General features: G+C 48.4%; 1 protein-coding gene across 5 annotated transcripts in view; it reads right to left on the bottom strand.

Annotated features, from left to right (window-relative positions):
- LOC125726781 (NACHT, LRR and PYD domains-containing protein 12-like) overlaps window positions 1–17,297 on the bottom strand; it is a 31,928-nt gene extending 14,631 nt beyond the window's left edge. Inside the window, exons 1-4 of one of the 5 annotated variants that reach the window (XM_049003269.1) lie at window positions 17,100–17,297; window positions 13,739–13,840; window positions 12,858–12,971; window positions 11,025–11,138 (exon numbers count right to left, since the gene is read on the bottom strand). In XM_049003269.1, coding sequence (XP_048859226.1) covers window positions 11,025–11,138; window positions 12,858–12,971; window positions 13,739–13,800 — 290 coding nt within the window. In that variant the 5' untranslated portion in view covers window positions 13,801–13,840; window positions 17,100–17,297. The remainder of the gene's footprint in view (window positions 1–11,024; window positions 11,139–12,857; window positions 12,972–13,738; window positions 13,841–17,099) is intronic. The other 4 variants (XM_049003265.1, XM_049003267.1, XM_049003266.1 and 1 more) reach the window with 4 other exon arrangements.
- Window positions 17,298–22,084: the final 4,787 nt, after the last annotated feature.

Raw genomic sequence — 22,084 nt, forward strand, 5'->3', positions numbered from 1 at the left:
GCAAATAATTATGTCAATTGGCAACAGGTGAGTAACATGACTGGGTATAAAAAGAGCATCTTAGAGCTGTAGTGTCTCTCTGAAGTAAAGATGGGCAGAGGGTCACAATCCCCCTAATACTGCACTGACAAATAGTGGAGCAATTTCAGAAAGAAGTTCCTCAGTATAAAACTGCAAAGAGGTTGAATATTTCATCATCTACAGCACATAATGTAATCAAAAGATTCTGAGAATCTGGAGAAATCTCTGTGAAAAACTAGATTCCTGTGATATTTTGCATCACAAACAGGCATGATTCTGTAATGGAATCACTAAATAGGCTCAGGAATATTTCCCACAAACATTGTCAGTGAACACAATTCGCGCTGCCATGCACAGATGCCAGTTAAAACTCCATCATTCAAAGAAGAAGCCGTATATGAAGATGATCCAGAATCACCGACGTCGTCTCTGGGCCGAAGCTCATTTAAAATGGACTGCGGCTGAGTGGAAAACTGTTCTGTGGTCAGTCGGATCTAAATTTGATATTCTTTTTGGAAACCAGGGACACCATGTCATTCGGACTAAAGAGGAGAAGGACCACCCAGCGTATTATCAGCACTCAGTTCAAAAGCCAGCATCTCTGATGGTGTGGGGGTGCATTAGTACATATGGCAGGGGCAGCCTGCATATCTGGAAAGGCACCATCAATGCTGAAAGGTATATCCAGGTTCTAGAGTAACAGAAGCTCCCATCCAGACGACGTCTCTTTCAGTGAAGACCTTGCATTTTCCCACATGACAATGCAAACCACACACTGCATCAATTACAACATGATGGATTCGTAGAAGAAGGGTCCCGGTACTGAACTGGCCTGCCAGCGGTCCAGATCTTCCGCCACTGAGAACATTTGGATGCTCCATAAAATGAAAAATATGACACAGAAGATCTAGGACAGTTGAGCAACTAGAATCCTGTATCAGACAAGAATGGGACAACATTCTTCTCCCAAAACTCAAACAACTGATCTCCTCAGTGCCCAGACATTTACAGACTGTTGTTAAAAGAAGAGGAGATGCCACACAGTGGTAAACATGGCCTTGTCCTGACTTTTTTGAGATGTGTTGCTGCTGCGACATTCAAAATTTTTCCTTACAATGATGCATTTTCTCAGTTTAAACACTTGATATGTTTTCTGTTCTGTTATGAATAAAATACAGGTTTATCAGATTTCTATATCACTGCATTCTGTTTTTATTTACAACTTGCAGAACATCCCAACATTTTTGGAATTGGGGTTGTAGTTTGGAAAGATGTATCTGCCACATTAAGCTTTATTCACTGGGGCGGCTTCCTGATTCTCTCATGACAGCAGAAGAGAACCAGTGACATCAGGCTCCAGCACACAGAGACACAGCAGGCAGGAAGGACAGTTTTCTATGCAGCCCTTTGTACCCAGTGACATTTAGAGTGATTCACTTCATTAGCAGAGATAAATACCAGCATCTGATTCACAATCCTCAGTCAAGAAACTGGTTAAACTGGTTGTAACTGGTTGGTTAAATTCAGCACCTACGGGACTAATGGGCCGAATTTCTCCTTCAGCACCTACAGGGCTAGACCCCCCCCAGAGTGAGCACACAGCTTCCTATGCAACCAGCAAACAGTGAATCCCCCCCCGCTACCCCACCCCTCAATAAGGCTCTGCTTTGCTTATCAATGGAGCCGCCTGCTCTGTGAGCGACTGGCGCACAGCCGCGCCGGCCTGGGACTCGCAGGTGAGCAGGGAGCGTTAAACGGGGGGGGGGGGGGGGGGGGGGCGCCTATCAGCTTGTTGCCCGCATCCCTGCCTCCCCGCTTCTGTTCCAGCTGGTCCCCGGGCCCCCACTAGCCGGAGTGATACTGCTGCCTAAATATGATGAAACATTACACATCATCATCCTGCACCAGTTCTCCATCCCAGTGGACATAATGTGCATGATGTCATCAGCGTGCGCCACTCAATCTAGTTTGTCCTACTGTCTTACAGAATACTAACCGCTTCAGGGGTCATCGTTTGTCTGTCAGCCAGCAGCAGTGAGGGAAAACATACACACAACTGTCCATGAACTTAAGTGCTGGTGATGCTGCCTCAAACCTTCAGAACGTTCTTATCCCATTAGGATTAGGGGTGGGAATCTTTAGGTACTTCGCGATCCGATCCAATTACGATTCTGGGATCCACGATCCGATTCCAAAACGATTCTTCATATACATTTTTTTGCAAATATGCTTAATTTAAAATTTAAATTATATGTTTTTTGTTCATAGTTAGAATCTCTGTTTGACAGTATTTCAATTTTTAAAATGACAAAGTGAAATAAAGACTTTTATTGATTTTATTTTAACAAAATTATATCAGGATGAACAATTACTAAGAACAATTGTAACAACAAATCAACAAATGTGTTGTTTTCAGTTTGTTTAGAACCTTTTAACAAAGGAAGGAATGTCTTTTATTTATTTTTGTTTAGAACCTTTAGAATTATCTTCAGCCGCGAGCTTAAACTCATCCGTGATGTAGTGAGCCGTAATGGTGACATACGAGTCTGTTGAAATTCATGTCCATGCATCGCATGTTATTGCAATCCTGTCCATATTACTTATTGATTCTAAAATTTGAGCTTTAGTCTCCCTGTAGAGTGCGGGTATTGCAGTGTCACTGAAATAACGTCGTGACGGCACACTATTTCTTGGCTCAAGCACCTGTAACATTGAGCGAAATCCTTCGTTCTCCATTACAGAATAAGGCCAAATCTTTGGCAATGAAACCCGCCACTGACCGGGTAATTCGTTTGGCTTTTTCAGAATTGGATGGAAGCTTTGCTACTTGCTCAAGGGTCCTTTGAGTGAACCGGGACCGAAGTCCGTTCCTGCAGCTCTGAGTGGAACCGTGTTATATGCTTCTTCATATTAGTAGTGTTCCCGAAATACTTAAATTTGGCGCGACAGACTTTGCACACAGTATGGCTTTTATCAACGACCCCTTTCTCTTTGTCTTCACAAAATCCAAAATGTTGCCACACAGTCGATTTTAAATTTGATGGTGCAGGATGTAGTTTGTCCATTGTTCAAATGAAGAGCAGCATATGTAAGAGGCGAGCGTTGTAATGTTTATTTTTCCGGCGCGCAGTCGCAATTTGATAGAACACAGAATCGATTCTGAATCTTTGAGAATCGATTTTGAATCGTTAGAGAAAGAAAAAAGATGCATCGATGCATCGATTTTTTCTCTCACCCCTAATTAGGATGTGATGGGGATGTGCTGACCAGGGACAGGGGGAAGTGTGAGAGCGGGTGGGAAGGGGAGCGAGCAGTATGAGCGGAGGCAGGCCTCTCAGCTTACACTACCCAGCTGTCGGGGCCCAGCGCCCCCCGGTGTCCATTACCACAAGCGCGACCCAAGACAAACCCAGTATCTGCCGGTGCTATAGCGCCCCCCGGTGTCCATTACCACAGGCGCAACCCAAGACAAACACAGTATCTGCCGGTGCTATAGCGCCCCCCGGTGTCCGTTACCACAGGCGCAACCCAAGACAAACACAGTATCTGCCGGTGCTATAGCGCCCCCCGGTGTCCATTACCACAGGCGCAACCCAAGACAGACACAGTATCTGCCGGCACTATAGCGACCCCCGGTGTCCGTTACCACAGGCGCGACCCAAGACAAACACAGTATCTGCCGGCGCTATAGCGCCCCCCCGGTGTCCATTACCACAGGCGCAACCCAAGACAGACACAGTATCTCCCGGTGCCATAGAGAGATCAGCACAAGTCATACACACTGTGACGAGCTACAACACAGGCAGTAACTCTGCCAGGGGCTGATCTGGGCAGCTAGAGGCACATCGGGGAGGAGCAAAGGATGGGGGGGCAGTTAGACTTCCTCCTGACCTGGCGGGGAGTCTGGCAGAAGAACTCACCCAACCTCTTATCTGCAGCTGCGTAACTCGCCCAGCTGCGCATGCAGGGCAGACAGCCTGAGAGCTGACAGGGCCTGGCGGGGCAGAGTCTGGCAGAGGAACACACCTGACCTCTTATCTGCAGCTGCATAACTGGCCCAGCTGCGCATGCAGGGCAGGAAGCCTGAGAGCTGACAGGGTCTGGCAGGGCAGAGTCTGGCAGAGGAACACACCTGACCTCTTATCTGCAGCTGCATAACTGGCCCAGCTGCGCATGCAGGGCAGGCAGCCTGAGAGCTGACAGGGTCTGGCAGGGCAGAGTCTGGCAGAGGAACTCACCCAACCTCTTATCTGCAGCTGCATAACTGGCCCAGCTGCGCATGCAGGGCAGACACCCTGAGAGCTGACAGGGCCTGGCGGGGCAGAGTCTGGCAGAGGAACTCACCCAACCTCTTATCTGCAGCCGCATAACTGGCCCAGCTGCGCATGCAGGGCAGGCAGTCTGAGAGCTGACAGGGTCTGGCAGGGCAGAGTCTGGCAGAGGAACTCACCCAACCTCTTATCTGCAGCTGCATAACTGGCCCAGCTGCGCATGCAGGGCAGACACCCTGAGAGCTGACAGGGCCTGGCGGGGCAGAGTCTGGCAGAGGAACACACCTGACCTCTTATCTGCAGCTGCATAACTGGCCCAGCTGTGCATGCAGGGCAGGCAGCCTGAAAGCTGACAGGGTCTGGCAGGGCTGCGCGCTTTAGGAGCTCGATGGCTACCTCCAGGTCAGAGTTCCGACTCTTGCAGCCCCCTTCATCCGCTTAATCGGATCGGATGCTAGTGAGCAGCAGCACAGCCTCAGTCGGAACACTCTGGGTCGCCCTCCGCGGCCGTAACGCTCTGGGTCGCCCTCCGCGGCCGTAACGCTCTGGGTCGCCCTCCGCGGCCGTAACGCTCTGGGTCGCCCTCCGCGGCCGTAACGCTCTGGGTCGCCCTCCGCGTCCGTAATGCTCTGGGTCGCCCTCCGCGGCCGTAACGCTCTGGGTCGCCCTCTGCGGCCGTAACTCTCTGGTTCGCGCTCTGCGGCCGTAACGCTCTGGGTCGCCCTCCGCGTCCGTAACGCTCTGGGTCGCCCTCCGTGGCCGTAACTCTCTGGTTCGCGCTCTGCGGCCGTAACGCTCTGGGTCGCCCTCCGCGGCCGTAACGCTCTTGGTCGCCCTCCGCGGCCGTAACGCTCTGGGTCGCCCTGCGCGGCCGTAACGCTCTGGGTCGCCCTGCGCGGCCGTAACGCTCTGGGTCGCCCTCCGCGGCCGTAACGCTCTGGGTCGCCCTCCGCGGCCGTAACTCTCTGGTTCGCGCTCCGCGGCCGTAACGCTCTGGGTCGCCCTCCGCGGCCGTAACGCTCTTGGTCGCCCTCCGCGGCCGTAACGCTCTGGGTCGCCCTCCGCGGCCGTAACGCTCTGGGTCGCCCTGCGCGGCCGTAACGCTCTGGGTCGCCCTCCGCGTCCGTAACGCTCTGGGTCGCCCTCCGTGGCCGTAACTCTCTGGTTCGCGCTCTGCGGCCGTAATGCTCTGGGTCGCCCTCCGCGGCCGTAACGCTCTTGGTCGCCCTCCACGGCCGTAACGCTCTGGGTCGCCCTCCGCGGCCGTAACGCTCTGGGTCGCCCTCCGCGGCCGTAACTCTCTGGTTCGCGCTCCGCGGCGGTAATGCTCTGGGTCGCCCTCCGCGGCCGTAACGCTCTTGGTCGCCCTCCGCGGCCGTAACGCTCTGGGTCGCCCTCCGCGGCCGTAACGCTCTGGGTCGCCCTGCGCGGCCGTAACGCTCTGGGTCGCCCTCCGCGGCCGTAACGCTCTGGGTCGCCCTCCGCGGCCGTAACGCTCTGGGTCGCCCTCCGCGGCCGTAACGCTCTGGGTCGCCCTCCGCGGCTGTAATGCTGTGGGCCACGCCTGCTGGGGGGAAAGTATGACTTATTTTGACAAGTCTGGCTCATTTAAGTAGGAATTCCGTTCCATCAACGTGTCTTAAATTAATCCCTGCTGAGCTGCCATGGTAACTTAGGTGCGTGAACAAGTTTGGTCCAGACCAGGTTAACTGTCTCACTTAGTTAAAAGCGTTGTCTCAAAGAACGTCTGACGTGTGGGAACAGATTCCCAAAAGATTGTTTCGTTGGACGAGATCATTGGCTTCCGCAAAACGTTAAAAAACAGGGCGCAATTTTTCACGCAATCCGAGCAGGACCTTTTATTAGAGGGTATGACGAATTCAAAGATTTAATATGTACTAAAGGAAACGCATCAAAAGCGACGCAAACCAGTAAAGACGGCTGGCAAAAAGTGTCCGACAAATTAAACGTGTAAGTAGTTTTTAGTTATTGTATTTATCACTTAAATGTAGTATTATGGTTCCAATGTTTCATTATTATTTTATTATCAAAATTACAGATCGAATAGAAGCACAATCATGCAGGACATGGGAACAAGTTAAAGTGAAATACAAACATGACATTTCATTCATATATATATATATATATGTTTGTATGTATGAGTTTGTGTGTGTATGTATGTGTTTGTTGATTTTACGTATATGAATGGCGAGGCCATGACTGAACGGATTTCCATGCACGGACACTGATTAAGTCTGTGAGCTAATCCTTGTTTACGCAGAACAAACCGGCTCCGAGCAGGTTTGAGGATTTGGATGTGCTGCTATGACAACACATCCAGCAAGAGTTTCGAAAAACCGTGCCAAGTGCCCCAAGCAGCTGGCGTGTGCCAAGTGCCCCAAGCAGCTGGCGTGTGCCAAGTGTCCCAGGCGGCTGGCGTGTGCCAAGTGTCCCAGGCGGCTGGCGTGTGCCAAGTGTCCCGGGAGGCTGGCGTGTACCAACCACCCCAGGCAGCCGGCGTGTACCAACTACCCCAGGCGGCTGGCATGTACCAACTACCCCAGGCGGCTGGCGTGTACCAACTACCCCAGGCGGCTGGCGTGTGCCAAGTGCCCCAGGCAGGTGGCGTGTGCCAAGTGTCCCAGGTGGCTGGCATGTACCAACCACCCCAGGCGGCCGGCGTATACCAACTACCCCAGGCGGCTGGCATGTACCAACTACCCCAGGCAGCTGGCATGTACCAACCACCCCAGGCGGCCGGCGTGTACCAACCACCCCAGGCGGCTGGCGTATACCAACTACCCCAGGCGGCTGGCGTGTACCAACTACCCCAGGCAGCTGGCATGTACCAACTACCCCAGGCGGCTGGCGTGTACCAACTACCCCAGGCAGCCGGCGTATACCAACTACCCCAGGCGGCTGGCATGTACCAACCACCCCAGGCGGCCGGCGTATACCAACTACCCCAGGCGGCTGGCGTATACCAACTACCCCAGGCGGCTGGCATGTACCAACTACCCCAGGCGGCTGGCGTGTACCAACTACCCCAGGCGGCTGGCGTGTGCCAAGTGCCCCAGGCAGGTGGCGTGTGCCAAGTGTCCCAGGTGGCTGGCATGTACCAACCACCCCAGGCGGCCGGCGTATACCAACTACCCCAGGTGGCTGGCGTGTACCAACTACCCCAGGCAGCTGGCATGTACCAACTACCCCAGGCGGCTGGCGTGTACCAACTACCCCAGGCTGCTGGCGTGTGCCAAGTGCCCTATGGCCTGACTATAGACCCAGAGAGACATGCATGCTAGTGGGCTGTAACACTGTTACCTCTCAGTGCTCTTTCTCTTACACCCCACAGGGGGGCGCATTTCATGGCTTGCACTATAAATGTTGCCACTCACAGCTTCTAATGTCCTGAGGCCTCAGGGCACTGGCCCCACTGGCCCGGTCCATAACCCAGCCGAGGCTCCAGGGGGCGCTATCTTGGAGCACCTTCAGCCACCGGCTCATTCCCCCACCGTCAGCTAAGAAGCGCTACTGGGGATCTTTCCTGCCTGCTGCCGTTAGACACCACAATGCCTGCTGTCGATGTGCAGCCCCCACAGCCAGCCTTAACGTCCCATTTTTAACTATTTAAAGTTTTTTATTTATATTTATTTATTGAACTATACTGTATGGAATTTTCAGGATTTTTTCTTTGTGTACTGTGTACTTTTTAAACTTGTTATCCTACAGAAATTTCATTTACTTCTCAAAATCTTTAATTATATTTGCACTGAATCAGCAAAATTTAATTGTCACCTTTGGCAAACAAACCAATAGTCTTTCTCTTTTTTGTCTGATGATACTGGTTCATTATTAAGCCACATTGTTCCATTAAACATGTTAAACTAAAGCCTTAGTCTGAGCATAATCTAATGGATTCATGAGAGTGAAATTATTTATTAACACAGAAGCATCCGTCTCACATGTTGACAATCTATTGCTGAGTCATTCTTTAATGGACATGCAGGGGGAAACAGGCAAACCAGGTTTTTCCAGCTCTGTGCTGTGGACTGAAATTTAAAATCCACTTTGTGATTGTCATGCCCTGCTCGTCGGCTCCTCCTGTGTGCCACGCCCCCTGCTTACCCACGTGTGTTTCCCGGATTGTACCCAGCTGTGTCTGCTTATTTTCAATCAGTCCTGTGTATTTCAGTCCGTGTCTTACCCGAGTCCTTTGTCCGTCATTGATGTTAGTCAGTGTCTGATGTCTCCTTCCCCGATTCCTGTTAATAAATCCCCGTTTGCCCCGAATCCTGCCTGCTTGCTTCCTGATTCCCCGCTTGCCCGCACGATCGCTGCTCTGCACGCGATCACCCGTGACAGAATGATGGACCCTAAGAAGAAGCGGAGAAGGAGGAAGAAGCTCCCAGAAGAGCCGATCTGTCTGGGCGCCTGCTCGCTCTCCAGCCCCTGGCTCCCTCAGGAGGAGGAGCTCGTCCTGGGTCCCGACCTGGGACCGTACGGTCTGGGACCCTGCTCCCTGGCGAGGCTCTGGGCTCCGAGCGAGGATGAAGAGGACGAGCCCTTCGTCTTCCCGGACCCAGAGCCCCTCCCTGCGGAACAGCTACCGCCCCCCAAGCGGTGCGATAACCGGCCCGAGCGGCTGACAACTTGGGGAGGGTGTAAGGCGGTGAGGGATGCCATACCGCGAATACCCCGCCCTCTAAAAGGGGCCACGCCCGTATCGCCCGCGGCCCTCGCTGACAGGTACTTCACCCTCCAGGGACTGTACTGGAGGGTGATGGGGGAACCGGCCCCACAGGGCCCCCCGGAGGGGGAAAGGCTTGCTGCGCAACTGGGGCAAGATTTCGCCTCCTTCTCTCCAGACTCCCCATATTCGGATCTGGAGAGGATGGCTGAGGACCTCCGGAGGCTGATCAAGCTCCGGAGAGCTCCAGAGGCGCCCCCTCCGCCTGCAGCAGCTCCCGAGGCGCCCCCTCCGCCTGCAGCAGCTCCAGAGGCGCCCCCTCCGCCTGCAGCAGCTCCAGAGGCGCCCCCTCCGCCTGCAGCAGCTCCAGAGGCGCCCCCTCCGCCCGCAGCAGCTCCCGTCCCTCCGCCCGCAGCAGCTCCAGTCCCTCCGCCTGCAGCAGCTCCAGCTCCTGTCCCTTTAACCCTAGTCCCCGAGGTGGTCCCGGACGACTCCATCTTGGCTCCTCCCTCTTCGGAGGTGGAGGAGCTGGAATGGGACCCCTCGGGGACAGAACTTGTGACCCCTTGTCCCTCGCCCCGGCGACGTCGACCCCGACCTAGGGTCGGCCTGTCTGTGTCCCGCAGGGGAAGGGGACACAGACGCAGGGCTGGGGTCCCGCCCGCCCTGCCCCCTGGCTCGCCCTGCCTCGCCTGCGCTGGGGCTCGGTTGGCGCCTGCGGGTCCTGGCCTTCCGGGTCGGCTGTTGCCTGCAGGTCCCCCTCCGGTGCCTCGTCGCCCTGCCTCGCTCCCCCCTCTGGTGCCTGGTCCGTCGCCGGGGGGCTCCCCGACGGCGGCTCCTCGGTCGCCTGCGGGGCCCCCACCTTCGGCCCGTCGGAGGACGTCGCCGCCTGCGGCGGCTCCCCCCCTCGCCTTGCCTTCGCCCTGGCCCCTTCCAGCTCCCTCGTCCCCTTCCCCGGTGCTCCCTCCTGCTCCCTCCCTGGCCCCTCCGCGGGTCCCTTGCCCTGTCTCCTCTGCCCCTCCGAGGTCCCCTCCGGCTCCGGCCTCCTGGCCGTCTGCGGCCCCTCCGGCTGCCGCCCGTCGCCCGCTGGGTCTCCCTCGGGCTCCCCTCTCGTCCCCCTCCTTGTCTCCCTTCGCTCCTGCCTTTGTCCCTTCGTTCCCCTCTCCTCCTTCCGTCTTTGTCCCGCCTGTCTCTGCTCCCCCTTGCTTTGTTCCTCCCATCTCTGCTCCTCGTCCTTCTGTGTTCCCTCGGTTCACTCCTGGCCCTTGTGTCCCGCCTATGCCCTCTGTTTCGCCCTTTCTCGTCTGTCTGTCTGCTTTCCCTGCCCTCTGTCAGGTTTTGTCCTTTGTCTTGTCCCTCGCTGTGTTCTGTGCCTCTGTCTTGTTCCCGTCTCTCATTGATGGTTCTGTTTTTTTTTTTTTTTGCTCCAGGTCCCGGTTCCCGTGTCCCGTCTGTCGCCTCCTCCCTGGCGCGCCCGGTGAAGCGCGCCTTTGGGGGGGGGTTCTGTCATGCCCTGCTCGTCGGCTCCTCCTGTGTTCCACGCCCCCTGCTTACCCACGTGTGTTTCCCGGATTGTACCCAGCTGTGTCTGCTTATTTTCAATCAGTCCTGTGTATTTCAGTCCGTGTCTTACCCGAGTCCTTTGTCCGTCATTGATGTTAGTCAGTGTCTGATGTCTCCTTCCCCGATTCCTGTTAATAAATCCCCGTTTGCCCCGAATCCTGCCTGCTTGCTTCCTGATTCCCCGCTTGCCCGCACGATCGCCGCTCTGCCCGTTTTAATCTGCCCGAGATTAAATAACTTCCAATTCCAGCTCGCAGAAAGCCATGTTTTACAGTAATCCTCATCCATTTACCTCAGATGTTATTTATATAGAATACAGACAAAACTTTTGTTTAAATTCTCAAGGTGAAGGAATCTGTTAAAGGTAAAAATTGGTGCATTCATTATAAATATGTTATTTCCTCATAGCTTGTATGTGTCTCTGTGCCATTTGACGGAGAGTCTGAATGTCATTAACAGTGTTTGTTTAAATGCACATTTACCTTTGATCTGTAGGAAAAGGTCCCTCTCTGAAGGCGAGTGGGGGGTTCATTGACAAGTCACTCTTCATGGAAACACAGCTGGGTACAGGGGAGTCTGCTCTCTTCATCAGGACACTGTGGGCAGCGAGAGGAAACAAACCCTCATGGTATAAATATAATTCATACAATGGGGACGGCATCACACTGCTGTTTAGCCTTCAGCTCTGCCTTCATGTACTTTGATATGCTGTGAAGCTCTTGATGTAAACAGACTTATTTACAGTCAGCTTTAAAGGAAATTGTCTCATCTAAAATTTAGATATTTTATGAAACTTTTAGCATCACTGTTAAAAACCTCCACAACTAGACTTGACCGATGTTCCTTTTTACCTCTTTATATATGTTTTTGTTTGTTTAGTTTTGTTATGTGGCCATTTTGTATAGGAGGGATGGTCTGTGACTCGCCTCTAGTATAAAAGAACTGGCTGATTGTGGAAGAAGACGGTGAAGACAGAAGATGGCGAGGTCTTTTTATTAAGCTACACATATTAAAGTGCTGCCCACTGACCAGCCCCAGCTAGGAGCCCAGTTTACTTTTATGTTATGACCTGACTATAGACCCAGAGAGACATGCATGCTAGTGGGCTGTAGTACTGTTACCTCTCAGGGCTCTTTTTGTTACACCCCACAGGGGGGCGCATTTCATGGCTTGCACTATAAATGTTGCCATTCACAGCTTCTAATGTCCTGAGGCCCCAGGGCACTGGCCCCACTGGCCCGGTCCATAACCCAGCCGAGGCTCCAGGGGGCGCTATCTTGGAGCACCTTCAGCCACCGGCTCATTCCCCCACCGTGAGCTAAGAAGTGCTACTGGGGATCTTTCCTGCCTGCTGCCGTTAGACACCACAATGCCTGCTGTCGATGTGCAGCCCCCACAGCCAGCCTTAACATCCGAGTTTTAATGCGGTAAATGCAGCTCTCTGTTTTTAATCATATAAATAACATGCATTTCTATTTATATATTGAACAATATTGTATTTTCAGGACTTTTTCATAATGCACTGTGTACTTCTTAAACTTGTTAACTTACAGAAATTTTGTTTACTTCTATAAATGTTTACTCACTTGCACTATATCTGCTGTCTTTGCACGTTGTCTTTGTTTTACATTGTATGTTTGTATCTGTGCACTTTGCTGCTGAACGCAAGAGAATTTAACCCTGGGATCAACAAATCATCTTATTTCATACTCAGGGGATGAGAACCACTACAGTGTCACATTAATTATGATCTGAATGAGCAAGTATTTAAACGTCACCTTTGGCAAAGAAACCAATAGTCTTTCTCTTTTTTTGTCTGATGATAGTAGTTTATTGTTTAAGCCACACAGTTTGATTAAACATGTTAAACTGAAGCCTTCGTCTGAGTATGATCTAATGAATTCATGAGAATGAAATTATTTGTTATCAAAACAGAAACATCCGTCTCACAAGACGACAATCTATTGTAGAGTCATTCTTTAATGGACATGCAGGGGGGGCAGGCAAACCAGTTTATTTCCAGCTCTGTGCTGAGGACTGAAATTTAAAATCTACTTTGCGATCAAATAACTTCCAATTCCAGCTTGCAGAAAGTCAGGTTTTACAGTAATCCTCATCCATTTACCTCGGATGTTATTTATATAGAATACAGACAAAACTTTTGTTTAAATTCTCAAGGTGATGGAATCTGTTAAAGGTAAAAATTGGTGCATTCATTATAAATATGTTATTTCCTCATAGCTTGTATGTGTCTCTGTGCCATTTGACTGAGAGTCTGAATGTCATTAACAGTGTTTGTTTAAATGCACATTTACCTTTGACCTGTAGGAAAAGATCCCTCAAAGATTCTGATTCGTTGCTTCACTGACGCGTCACTCTTCATGGAAACACAGCTGGGTACAGGGGAGTCTGCTCTCTTCACCAGGACACTGTGGGCAGCGGGAGGAAACAAACCCTCATGGTATAAATATAATTCATACAATGGGGACGGCATCACACTGCTGTTTAGCCTTCAGCTCTGCCTTCATGTACTTTGATATGCTGTGAAGCTCTTGATGTAAACAGACTTATTTACAGTCAGCTTTAAAGGAAATTGTCTCATCTAAAATTTTGATATCATATGAAACTTTTAGCATCACTGTTAAAAACCTCCACAACTAGACTTGGCTGATGTTCCTTTTTACCTATTTATATATGTTTTTGTTTGTTTGTTTAGTTTTGTTATGTGGCCATTTTGTATAGGAGGGATGGTCTGTTACGCACCTCTAGTATAAAAGAACTGGCTGATTGTGGAAGAAGACGGCGAAGACAGAAGATGGCGAGGTCTTTTTATTAAGCTACACATATTAAAGTGCTGCCCACTGACCAGCCCTAGCTAGGAGCCCAGTTTACTATTATGTTCTGGCCTGACTATAGACCCAGAGAGACATGCATGCTAGTGGGCTGTAACACTGTTACCTCTCAGGGCTCTTTCTGTTATACCCCACAGGGGGGCGCATTTCATGGCTTGCACTATAAATGTTGCCATTCACAGCTTCTAATGTCCAGAGGCCCCAGGGCACTGGCCCCACTGGCCCAGTTCATAACCCAGCCGAGGCTCCAGGGGGCGCTATCTTGGGGCACCTTCAGCCACCGGCTCATTCCCCCACCGTGAGCTAAGAAGCGCTACTGGTTACACTGTGATTCAGACTGTTACCTCTCAGGGCTCTTTCTGTTACACCCCACAGGGGGGCGCATTTCAGAAGCAGATCCATCCATTTCTATGCTGATCCAGACCAGATGATTCCTGTTGGGGCCTCTGTGAACATGAAGGGTAAGTAGATACATAGATAAATACACAATATCGAGTACTCAGCATTTTTACATCAAACTGATGAATTGGACTCAGAGATTCCATTCTGTTATGTTCCATGTGTATAATTACACATAGTAAAGAGGTTTAGTGCAAAATTTCACTGCCACATTTTTTTATAAATATATGTATAAACATCCTCTCCTGGAGATGACACCTTATCGTGGTGGAGGGGTTTGCGTGTTCCAGTGATCCCAGGAGCTAAGCTGCCCGGGGCTTTATGCCCCTGGTAGGGTCACCCAAGGCAAACAGGTCCTGGGTGAGGAACCAGACGAACTGCGGCTCATTAGACCCCTTATGATGAGTAAAAACATGGATTCACGTTCTCCCTCCCCTGGACGCGGGTCACTAGACTTTTATGGATGGGATTTCTAGGCACAACCAGGGTGTTGAGGTGTCCGGTTTGGTGACCTCAGGATTGGGTCTCTGCTTTTTGCAGATGATGTGGTTCTCTTGGGCTTATCAGACCGTGACCTTCGGCTCTCACTGGAGCAGTTCGCAGCCGAGTGTGAGGCGGCTGAGATGAGAATCAGCACCTCCAAATCCGAGACCATGGTCCTCAGCCGGAAAAGGGTGGAGTGCTCTCTCCGGATCAGGGAGGGGGTCTTTCCCCAAGTGGAGGAGTTTAAGTATCTCGGGGTCTTGTTCACAAGTGAGGGAAGGATGGAGTGAGAGATCGACAGGCGGATCGGTGACTGCAGTGGGTGCATGTATACAGCAGTGATATTCCAGCAGACCAGGGGAGGGCAGATGTACTTAAACAAAGTACATCTACACAGTACAGTACAAAAACCACAACCTCCATCACACCTATCACCCCCCTACCCTCCCCCTGGAACTCAGAATACACGAAGCGGATGTGAGCCGGCTGTCCCAGAAACAGAAATCCAAGAAGCCCCCAGACCAGACGGTGTCTCCCCCCCCTGCCTCAGAACCTGTGCTGATCAGCTGGCTCCCATCTTCACCCGCATCTTCAATAGATCCCTGGAGCTGTGTGAAGTTCCCTCCTGCTTCAAACGCTCCACCATTATCCCGTCCCCAAAAAACCCACCATCACAGGACTGAATGACTACAGACCTGTCGCCTTGACGTCTGTGGTCATGAGATCCTTTGAACGTCTGGTTTTAGCCCATCTGAAGGACATTACAGGACACCAGCTGGACCCCCTGCAGTTTTGCCTACCGGGCAAACAGGTCGGTGGATGATGCAGCGAATATGGGGCTGCATTTTATCCTGCAACATCTCGACCGTCCAGGAACTTATGCCAGGATCCTGTTTGTGGACTTTAGTTCGGCTTTCGACACCATTGTGCCTAATCTCCTCTCCTCCAAACTCTCCCATCTCAGCGTGTCACCAGCTACCTGCCAGTGGATCACCAGCTTCCTGACAGACAGGAAGCAGCAAGTAAGGCTGGGGGGTCACTTCTGAAACACAGTCCCTCAGTATCGGTGCCCCTGAAGGATGTGTCCTCTCCCCACTGCTCTTCTCCCTCTACACCAATGACTGCACCTCCAGGAACTCAGCTGTAAAACTCCTGAAGTTTGCAGACGACACCATCATTGGACTCATTCAGGATGGTGATGAGTCTGCATACCGGCAGGAAGTGGAGCGGCTGGTACTCTGGTGCAGTCAGCACAACCTGGAGCTGAACACGCACAAGACTGTAGAGATGACAGTGGACTTCAGGAGACGTCCGTCATCACTGCTCCCCCTCACCATATCAGACAGCCCGGTGTCTACTGTGGAGTTCTTCAAGTTCCTGGGTACCACCATCTCCCAGGACCTGAAGTGGGAGACCAACATCTCCTCCATCCTCAAAAAGGCCCAGCAGAGGATGTACTTCCTGAGACAACTGAGGAAGTACAGTCTTCCACAGGAACTGCTGATCCAGTTCTACACTGCAGTCACTGAGTCTGTCCTCTGCTCCTCCATCACAGTCTGGTATGGAGCAGCCACCAAACAGGACAGGAAGAGACTGCAGCGGACCGTACGGACAGCAGAAAGATCATCGGTGCCCCCCTGCCCTCCATCCAGGACCTGTCTCTCTCAAGATCCAGGAAAATGGCAGGAGAATCATCACAGATCCCTGATAGACTCTGCTATCGATTTGTGCTACGCTAGCATCTTTCGACAAAGTAGCATAAATCGACAGAACACCCCCCCCCCCCCCCACCCGATTAACGATTAACCCATAATATTATTGTGTCATGGTTGAACTGCACAAACATGTTTTTCATTGTTCACGTATATAACTTGTTTTTCAGGAATAACTTCTCACGGCAAGAGCTGGAACACCTGTCTTGTCTTGTCTTGTCTTTCTCTGGGGAAATTGACGCTTACCTTGCTTCTCCCAGGGGAAAAGAGGAAACGTTGCCTAAAATGCTTCGTTACCACAAGCGCAAACCCGCCGTCTGTGTAAAAGTCAAGTTTGTGTCTCTAAAATCACACCGTGTGTTTATTTTCCGGTAAAATGTGTGACTCCCCCCCTCCGTATTTACTCCGCTCGGTGTCCGCGATGTGTGATTCATTCCTGCTCGCTGGCTCTGCTGCGCCCTTTTCGGCACTGATAATAAAAAGCTCACACTTACACATACACACACACACATACATCAGACTTACGTACTATTTGCTTTAAACAGTTTAAATACGACTGCAAAGTATGACTACAATTTCAGATTGGAGACCACAGAACAGATCCGTGGTAAAACCTTTGATTTAATAAAATGTTAAGCCTTGAGTTTAACCCGGATGTTTCGGCACACTAGCATATTAATCCCCAACACTTAATATTAGTTTTTAAAGAAAAACTTAATATAGCTTCAAAATATTACAGCCTACGCCCCGGTCGATGTTTACGCAGCACCATATATTAGGCGAACTCATGGCTGAGCGTAAGTAATGAAATATTATTGATGTTAATTCGAAAACTCTTCTGATACACGTACAGTAACCTACTGTGCTGTACGGACGTATATTTAATGTTTAATTATATTGAACACTCAAATTTTTCATTACATTTGGAATAATAAGAAGCCAAGGATTAAGTATTCTGTTCTCACCAGACCGAAAAACCGTGACATTGTCTCTTTTTGCAAAATCTGCTGTTTTATTTTAAATCCCGCTATATATGTAGGCTGTGTAAAACATATTCATTTTATTATTATTATTATTAATAATAATAATAATTATAATAATATAGTCTTACCTTGAAACATAGAATATCTTTAAATTATTCCAGAATCTTGATAAAATGTTTCTTGATAAAATAGCGACGCTCCCTTTAAAATCCCGACACTTAATTTCACTTTCGTTTACAGGCAGGAAATAAGCTCCGTTTCATGCAAAAAATGGACACGGACTCAGCGGCACATCGTAGGGTTTTGGGGAGATATTATCTATGTGACTTAATAATTAGTAACAATAAAGGTAATTTGGTTATAACACACATTCAGGATGATCGTGCGTGTAACAAGCGGTACTGCAGTAACACTTAAATCATTAACAGTGGCGATTTGAGAAATTTAGAAATGGGGTCAAACCTATTTGGGGGGTGAGGCGTCAAAGACAAAACTGTGTAATTTTATAATTTCATCAAAATATATTAACTGCTGCAGCAAAGTAAAGGTCAAACTAAATACTTGAATCACACTTTTTTATTTCCAATGCTCAACAAGCACAGCTAACATTATACAGACAGAACATTGAACAAAACAAGAACAAAGATATTCAGACAGTTATTGCAAAGTAAAAGATACCATCTCAATACCAAATATGACAGAACATTTTAGCACTATGTCTATACATCAGGTTAAAAAAAGCATCAAATCAGGATACAATTCTGATTGTTTTTATTTTTAGACTTTCTGATTCGATTAATATAATTAATTAGGTCTAATTTGTGAACAGGGAAAAATAGGTTGGATTTATTGTATTTACATTTATGAATATAAAATTAATAGTATTAAATTTATCCGTATTGTCGCGCCCAGCTTGTACGATCCTCCTGTGTGCCACGCCCCCCTCGTTAACCTCAAGTGGATGCCCGATGTTATCGGCTGTTTCTTGTTGTTTCATTCAGTCATGTGTATTTAAGTCCACGTAAGAGTTCTTATCCACAGTTCCGTCATAGACTTCGTGCTCCGTGTTTCGCCTCGTCTGTTTGTTCTACCTAATAAGCCGGAGCTCCTGATTCTCCGCTCCCTGCTCGCCCGACGGCGGTCGTGACATGTATTCTTCCGGGTACAAAAAAACCGCAAAAAACATCTTTACAAGAAAACTGAAAATTATTACATACATTTGTTTGTATCATGTTAAGCATATCAGAGCAGAATTTTTCGGCAAAAGGGCAATACCAAAATAAACGAACATTAGTTTTTCAGTCACATTCACAGAAAGAACAGCGGGTGTCAATCTCTCTGATCCTTTTAGATTGCAAAATATTTGGAAGGATAAACTTTATGTGTCAATTTAAAGGTGACTTCTTCTACTTTATTTGTTGATAAAAACTTAGAAGGTAAAGTCCACACCTTTTTCCAAGGTATATTAACAGGTGTTGTGCCGAATTCTGCACCCCTGCCGTGAAATGCACCCCCTGTCGGGAGCGCGCACCGCTCTTTTCTTCTGTTCGAAGTGGGGAAATACGCAGTTCCGTCATTCTAAATATGCAACAGAAATATTAAATTGCGTTTGCACATTTAGAAGACCACTGTCCTGCTTCACGAAGGCTGCATTTAACCCATATAAAACTGATAAACTGTGACATGTAAACGATGAGCCCCGAACAAGAACGCAGGTGATTTATTTGTCTCGTCGTCAGTTTACTAGTTTGAGAACAAGGAAGTCCTTCGCTTTAGGAATCAAAGCAAATTACACAATATTATTCCCTATAAAGGGGCGGTATGGTGGTGCAGTGGTTAGCACTGTTGCCTCACACCTCTGGGACCCGGGTTCGAATCTCCACCTGGGTCACATGTGTGTGGAGTTTGCATGTTCTCCCCATGTCGTCGTGGGGTTTCCTCCGGTTTCCCCCCACAGTCCTTGCTAAATTGCCCGTAGGGATGTATGTGAGAGTGCATGGTGTGTGAGTGTGCCCTGCGATGGGCTGGCCCCCCATCCTGGGTTGTTCCCAGCCTCGTGCCCATTGCTTCCGGGATAGGCTCCGGACCTCCCGCGACCCAGTAGGATAAGCGGTTTGGAAAATGGATGGATGGATATTTCCTATAAATATCTAGTAATTATCTTTCTCCACAATGAAGAGAGTATTCTGGTACAGTGATCCGAAATACCTAAACAAAAAAGATATTTATCTTTATGACGGCTAACCTGGCAGGGAATTCATTTTCATTCTCCCATTTGATTCTATCACGAAATGCTGCTAGCAAGCGACATATTTAAAGAAATAGATAATAATTACTTAATTTCATGAATGCCATATCACGTGCAGCGCGGGGGTTTGGGGGGGGGGGCATTTTACGGCAGCTTACTTGTTTCGTATTTAAGAAACTGGCTCAGTACCTGTGTTATTAGTACCTTACAAAGTTCGCTCTGTTTATTGAACTTGTTCTATTGTGCAGGTTTATGAAAAGCTTATTATAAGGAGGTGAACTGACAGGAACATGACGTGGGGGGAAGGGGGTGTGTCCTTTAGCATAAGGGTATGCACCCTTTTCAAATCTATCTGCTAAGATAACAACTTTAGGGCACCTGCCGGGAATTGCACCCCCTTTGAATTCTGGGTCTGAATGTCCTACATAAATGAAATTTGCTCAGGTAGTACTATTTGTTACTGTCAGAAGTATTCTTTTCTTTTTTCACGGAACTTTTTTTAAAAGCTGTATGATTTATTTTTCATGTTTTGACTGTAAATCAATTAGAATCAATAAAAGCGATGACACTGAAAATTGTTTTCTACAAGGCTGTACCCTTTATTTTTGCACTCAGCATCAGGACTCCGTGTCAAAATCTATATAGATGAGACCTATAACTGCAACACAATGCATAATAATTATGTTCCAAATCTGGCTATTGGCTGTGTAAGTTCCATAGAAATTCCATATATTCATATACATGTTTTTGTCATAAAATATAGCTTCAGAATTACATTACTTATCAACTATTACATGCTGACATTTTGAATATTTAAAAAGATTTCAGTTTTTTTATGTTACACGTACACCTTTAAGGCGATCTTTGACATCAGCCAATTAGGCAAGGTCCTCGACTCAGAGACTCTGTGCTAGAGAACCGGTTAGTTGCATTTCAACTACATAAAATCGCGTTATCTAGCCATGGATACTGAAATTTATTAGAAGATTTTTATTTATAAAACTAAAGGACAATACCCACCAGGTTTTTTCAAAGCCCAAAAAGGTGATCTTCGACGCAAAGCGTCTAAATATTGTGTAGAAGGTAAGTATGAAGTTGCGCGCACTAAATCGGCATTTAGTCAGAATTTCATTATGTACAACCATAAATAATTTTTAATTGAGGCATATGTGGATTATGACCTTAGAGCTGAGTGATTTTTAGGGGTCCAAGTGATTTATATGGTAGGCCTATTTAGCAGCAACATTAATGTCCAAAAAGGTTTAGGATTACGTGCTGCTTTTTATCGATTCGTATTTCTTAGAATATTTGGTACCACTTTGCAATAAGGCTCCCCTTCACCACTTATAATTGGTAGGAATGCATTGAAAATGTCACGATCGGGGCTAGCAGAACGGCGATCGTGCGGGCAGGCAAGCAAGAAACAGGCTGGAAGCCGAAAATCAGGGCAAACGAGGGGTTTATCCGGAGACGAAGCAGGAACATCGACTAACATCAATGACAGACAAGGGAAACAGGTAAGACCAGGACTTAAAATAGGACAGGACTAATCAAAGTAATCGGACACAGCAGGAGACGATCAGGGAATCACACATGGGTAATCAGGGGGCGTGGCACACACGAGGAGCGGACGAGCCGGGCATGACAGAAAACTGTGGTATAACTTGTTTATAATTGTCTATTAATGATTTATGAAGTGGTACAACCTAATTTATAATCTGCTTATAAACAATTCATAACCCCTTTATAAGGGTAGCCTTATTGTAAAGTGGCACCGAATACTTTGTTATACTTGGGAAATTCTCTTTTCACCTCCCCCATTTTGCGCTCTGAGAGCAAAAGACGGCTTTCTGCTGTAGTACCTCGGGGACGTAAAGGCCTTGTTTAAGGACCCACAAACATGCCGAGAGTAGATTTGAACCAGCGACTTTCCGATCATGAGCACTGAGGTTTAACTTGCTGAGCCAAACACTGCCTCCGGACGTTTTGTGTGCGAAGTACCTTTCTACATCTTTTTTTTTCATTATTATATGCGCAACCATCATAATGTGCGCTCCAGACTTTGTCACATGCGCATTCGCCCGTGACTGGTGCGCACAACTCGCGTGACTAAAATACATCTCCCTATAACTACTTTAAAGTAAACCTGTTAATCAATTAAGACTACAAGGTGTGAACGTGAAAAAAAGAAATGTGACCACCTCGTTTTCATTCTTGATTACTATATTTCAGTGTAGCAATCCTATGTGCAGTATTTGTTAAAATACAACCAAAAATACCTGATTAAACGTAATGATGTACTGTTTCGCAATCAAATGAACCAAACCTGGAGGAGAACATGCCAGGACATCAAAATCTAATAAAGAGTTGGGATTATTCAGCGACATATTGATTGGCCCACAGGCAGCCAAATGCGCCCATCCCCCACCCCCTGAATGACTGTTTCTGTGAAACAGTATCCACCCCCCTGAATGACTGTCTTCTAAGCAGTACTATGCATAGGGCAGGTCATTAAGCACACACTACCTTGACTGACATATTGTACACATTGCACTCAGACACTCGTACTGTAATAGGATGTCTGTCTCTTTTTGTGTTGTTCTTATTTCTCTTATTTATTACTCTACTGTAACTTATGTTGCTAAACAGAGAGCCACTGGACTGTTTTTTCACTGTTTCTGTAATAGTGACAATAAAGATCTTATCTTAAATTCTTCCTTAGGAGAAATATAGTTATTATATTATACAATAATGAATATACTTTTGTTTAGTGTGAATTATTGAAGGTATGATATAATATTATTGCATGTATGTGTACCATGTAAGTATTGTGTGACATGAATGTAAAGGAATAGATGGCTGCTG

The sequence above is a fragment of the Brienomyrus brachyistius genome, unplaced genomic scaffold (assembly GCF_023856365.1).
Source record: "Brienomyrus brachyistius isolate T26 unplaced genomic scaffold, BBRACH_0.4 scaffold76, whole genome shotgun sequence".
NCBI classification, from domain to species: domain Eukaryota; kingdom Metazoa; phylum Chordata; class Actinopteri; order Osteoglossiformes; family Mormyridae; genus Brienomyrus; species Brienomyrus brachyistius.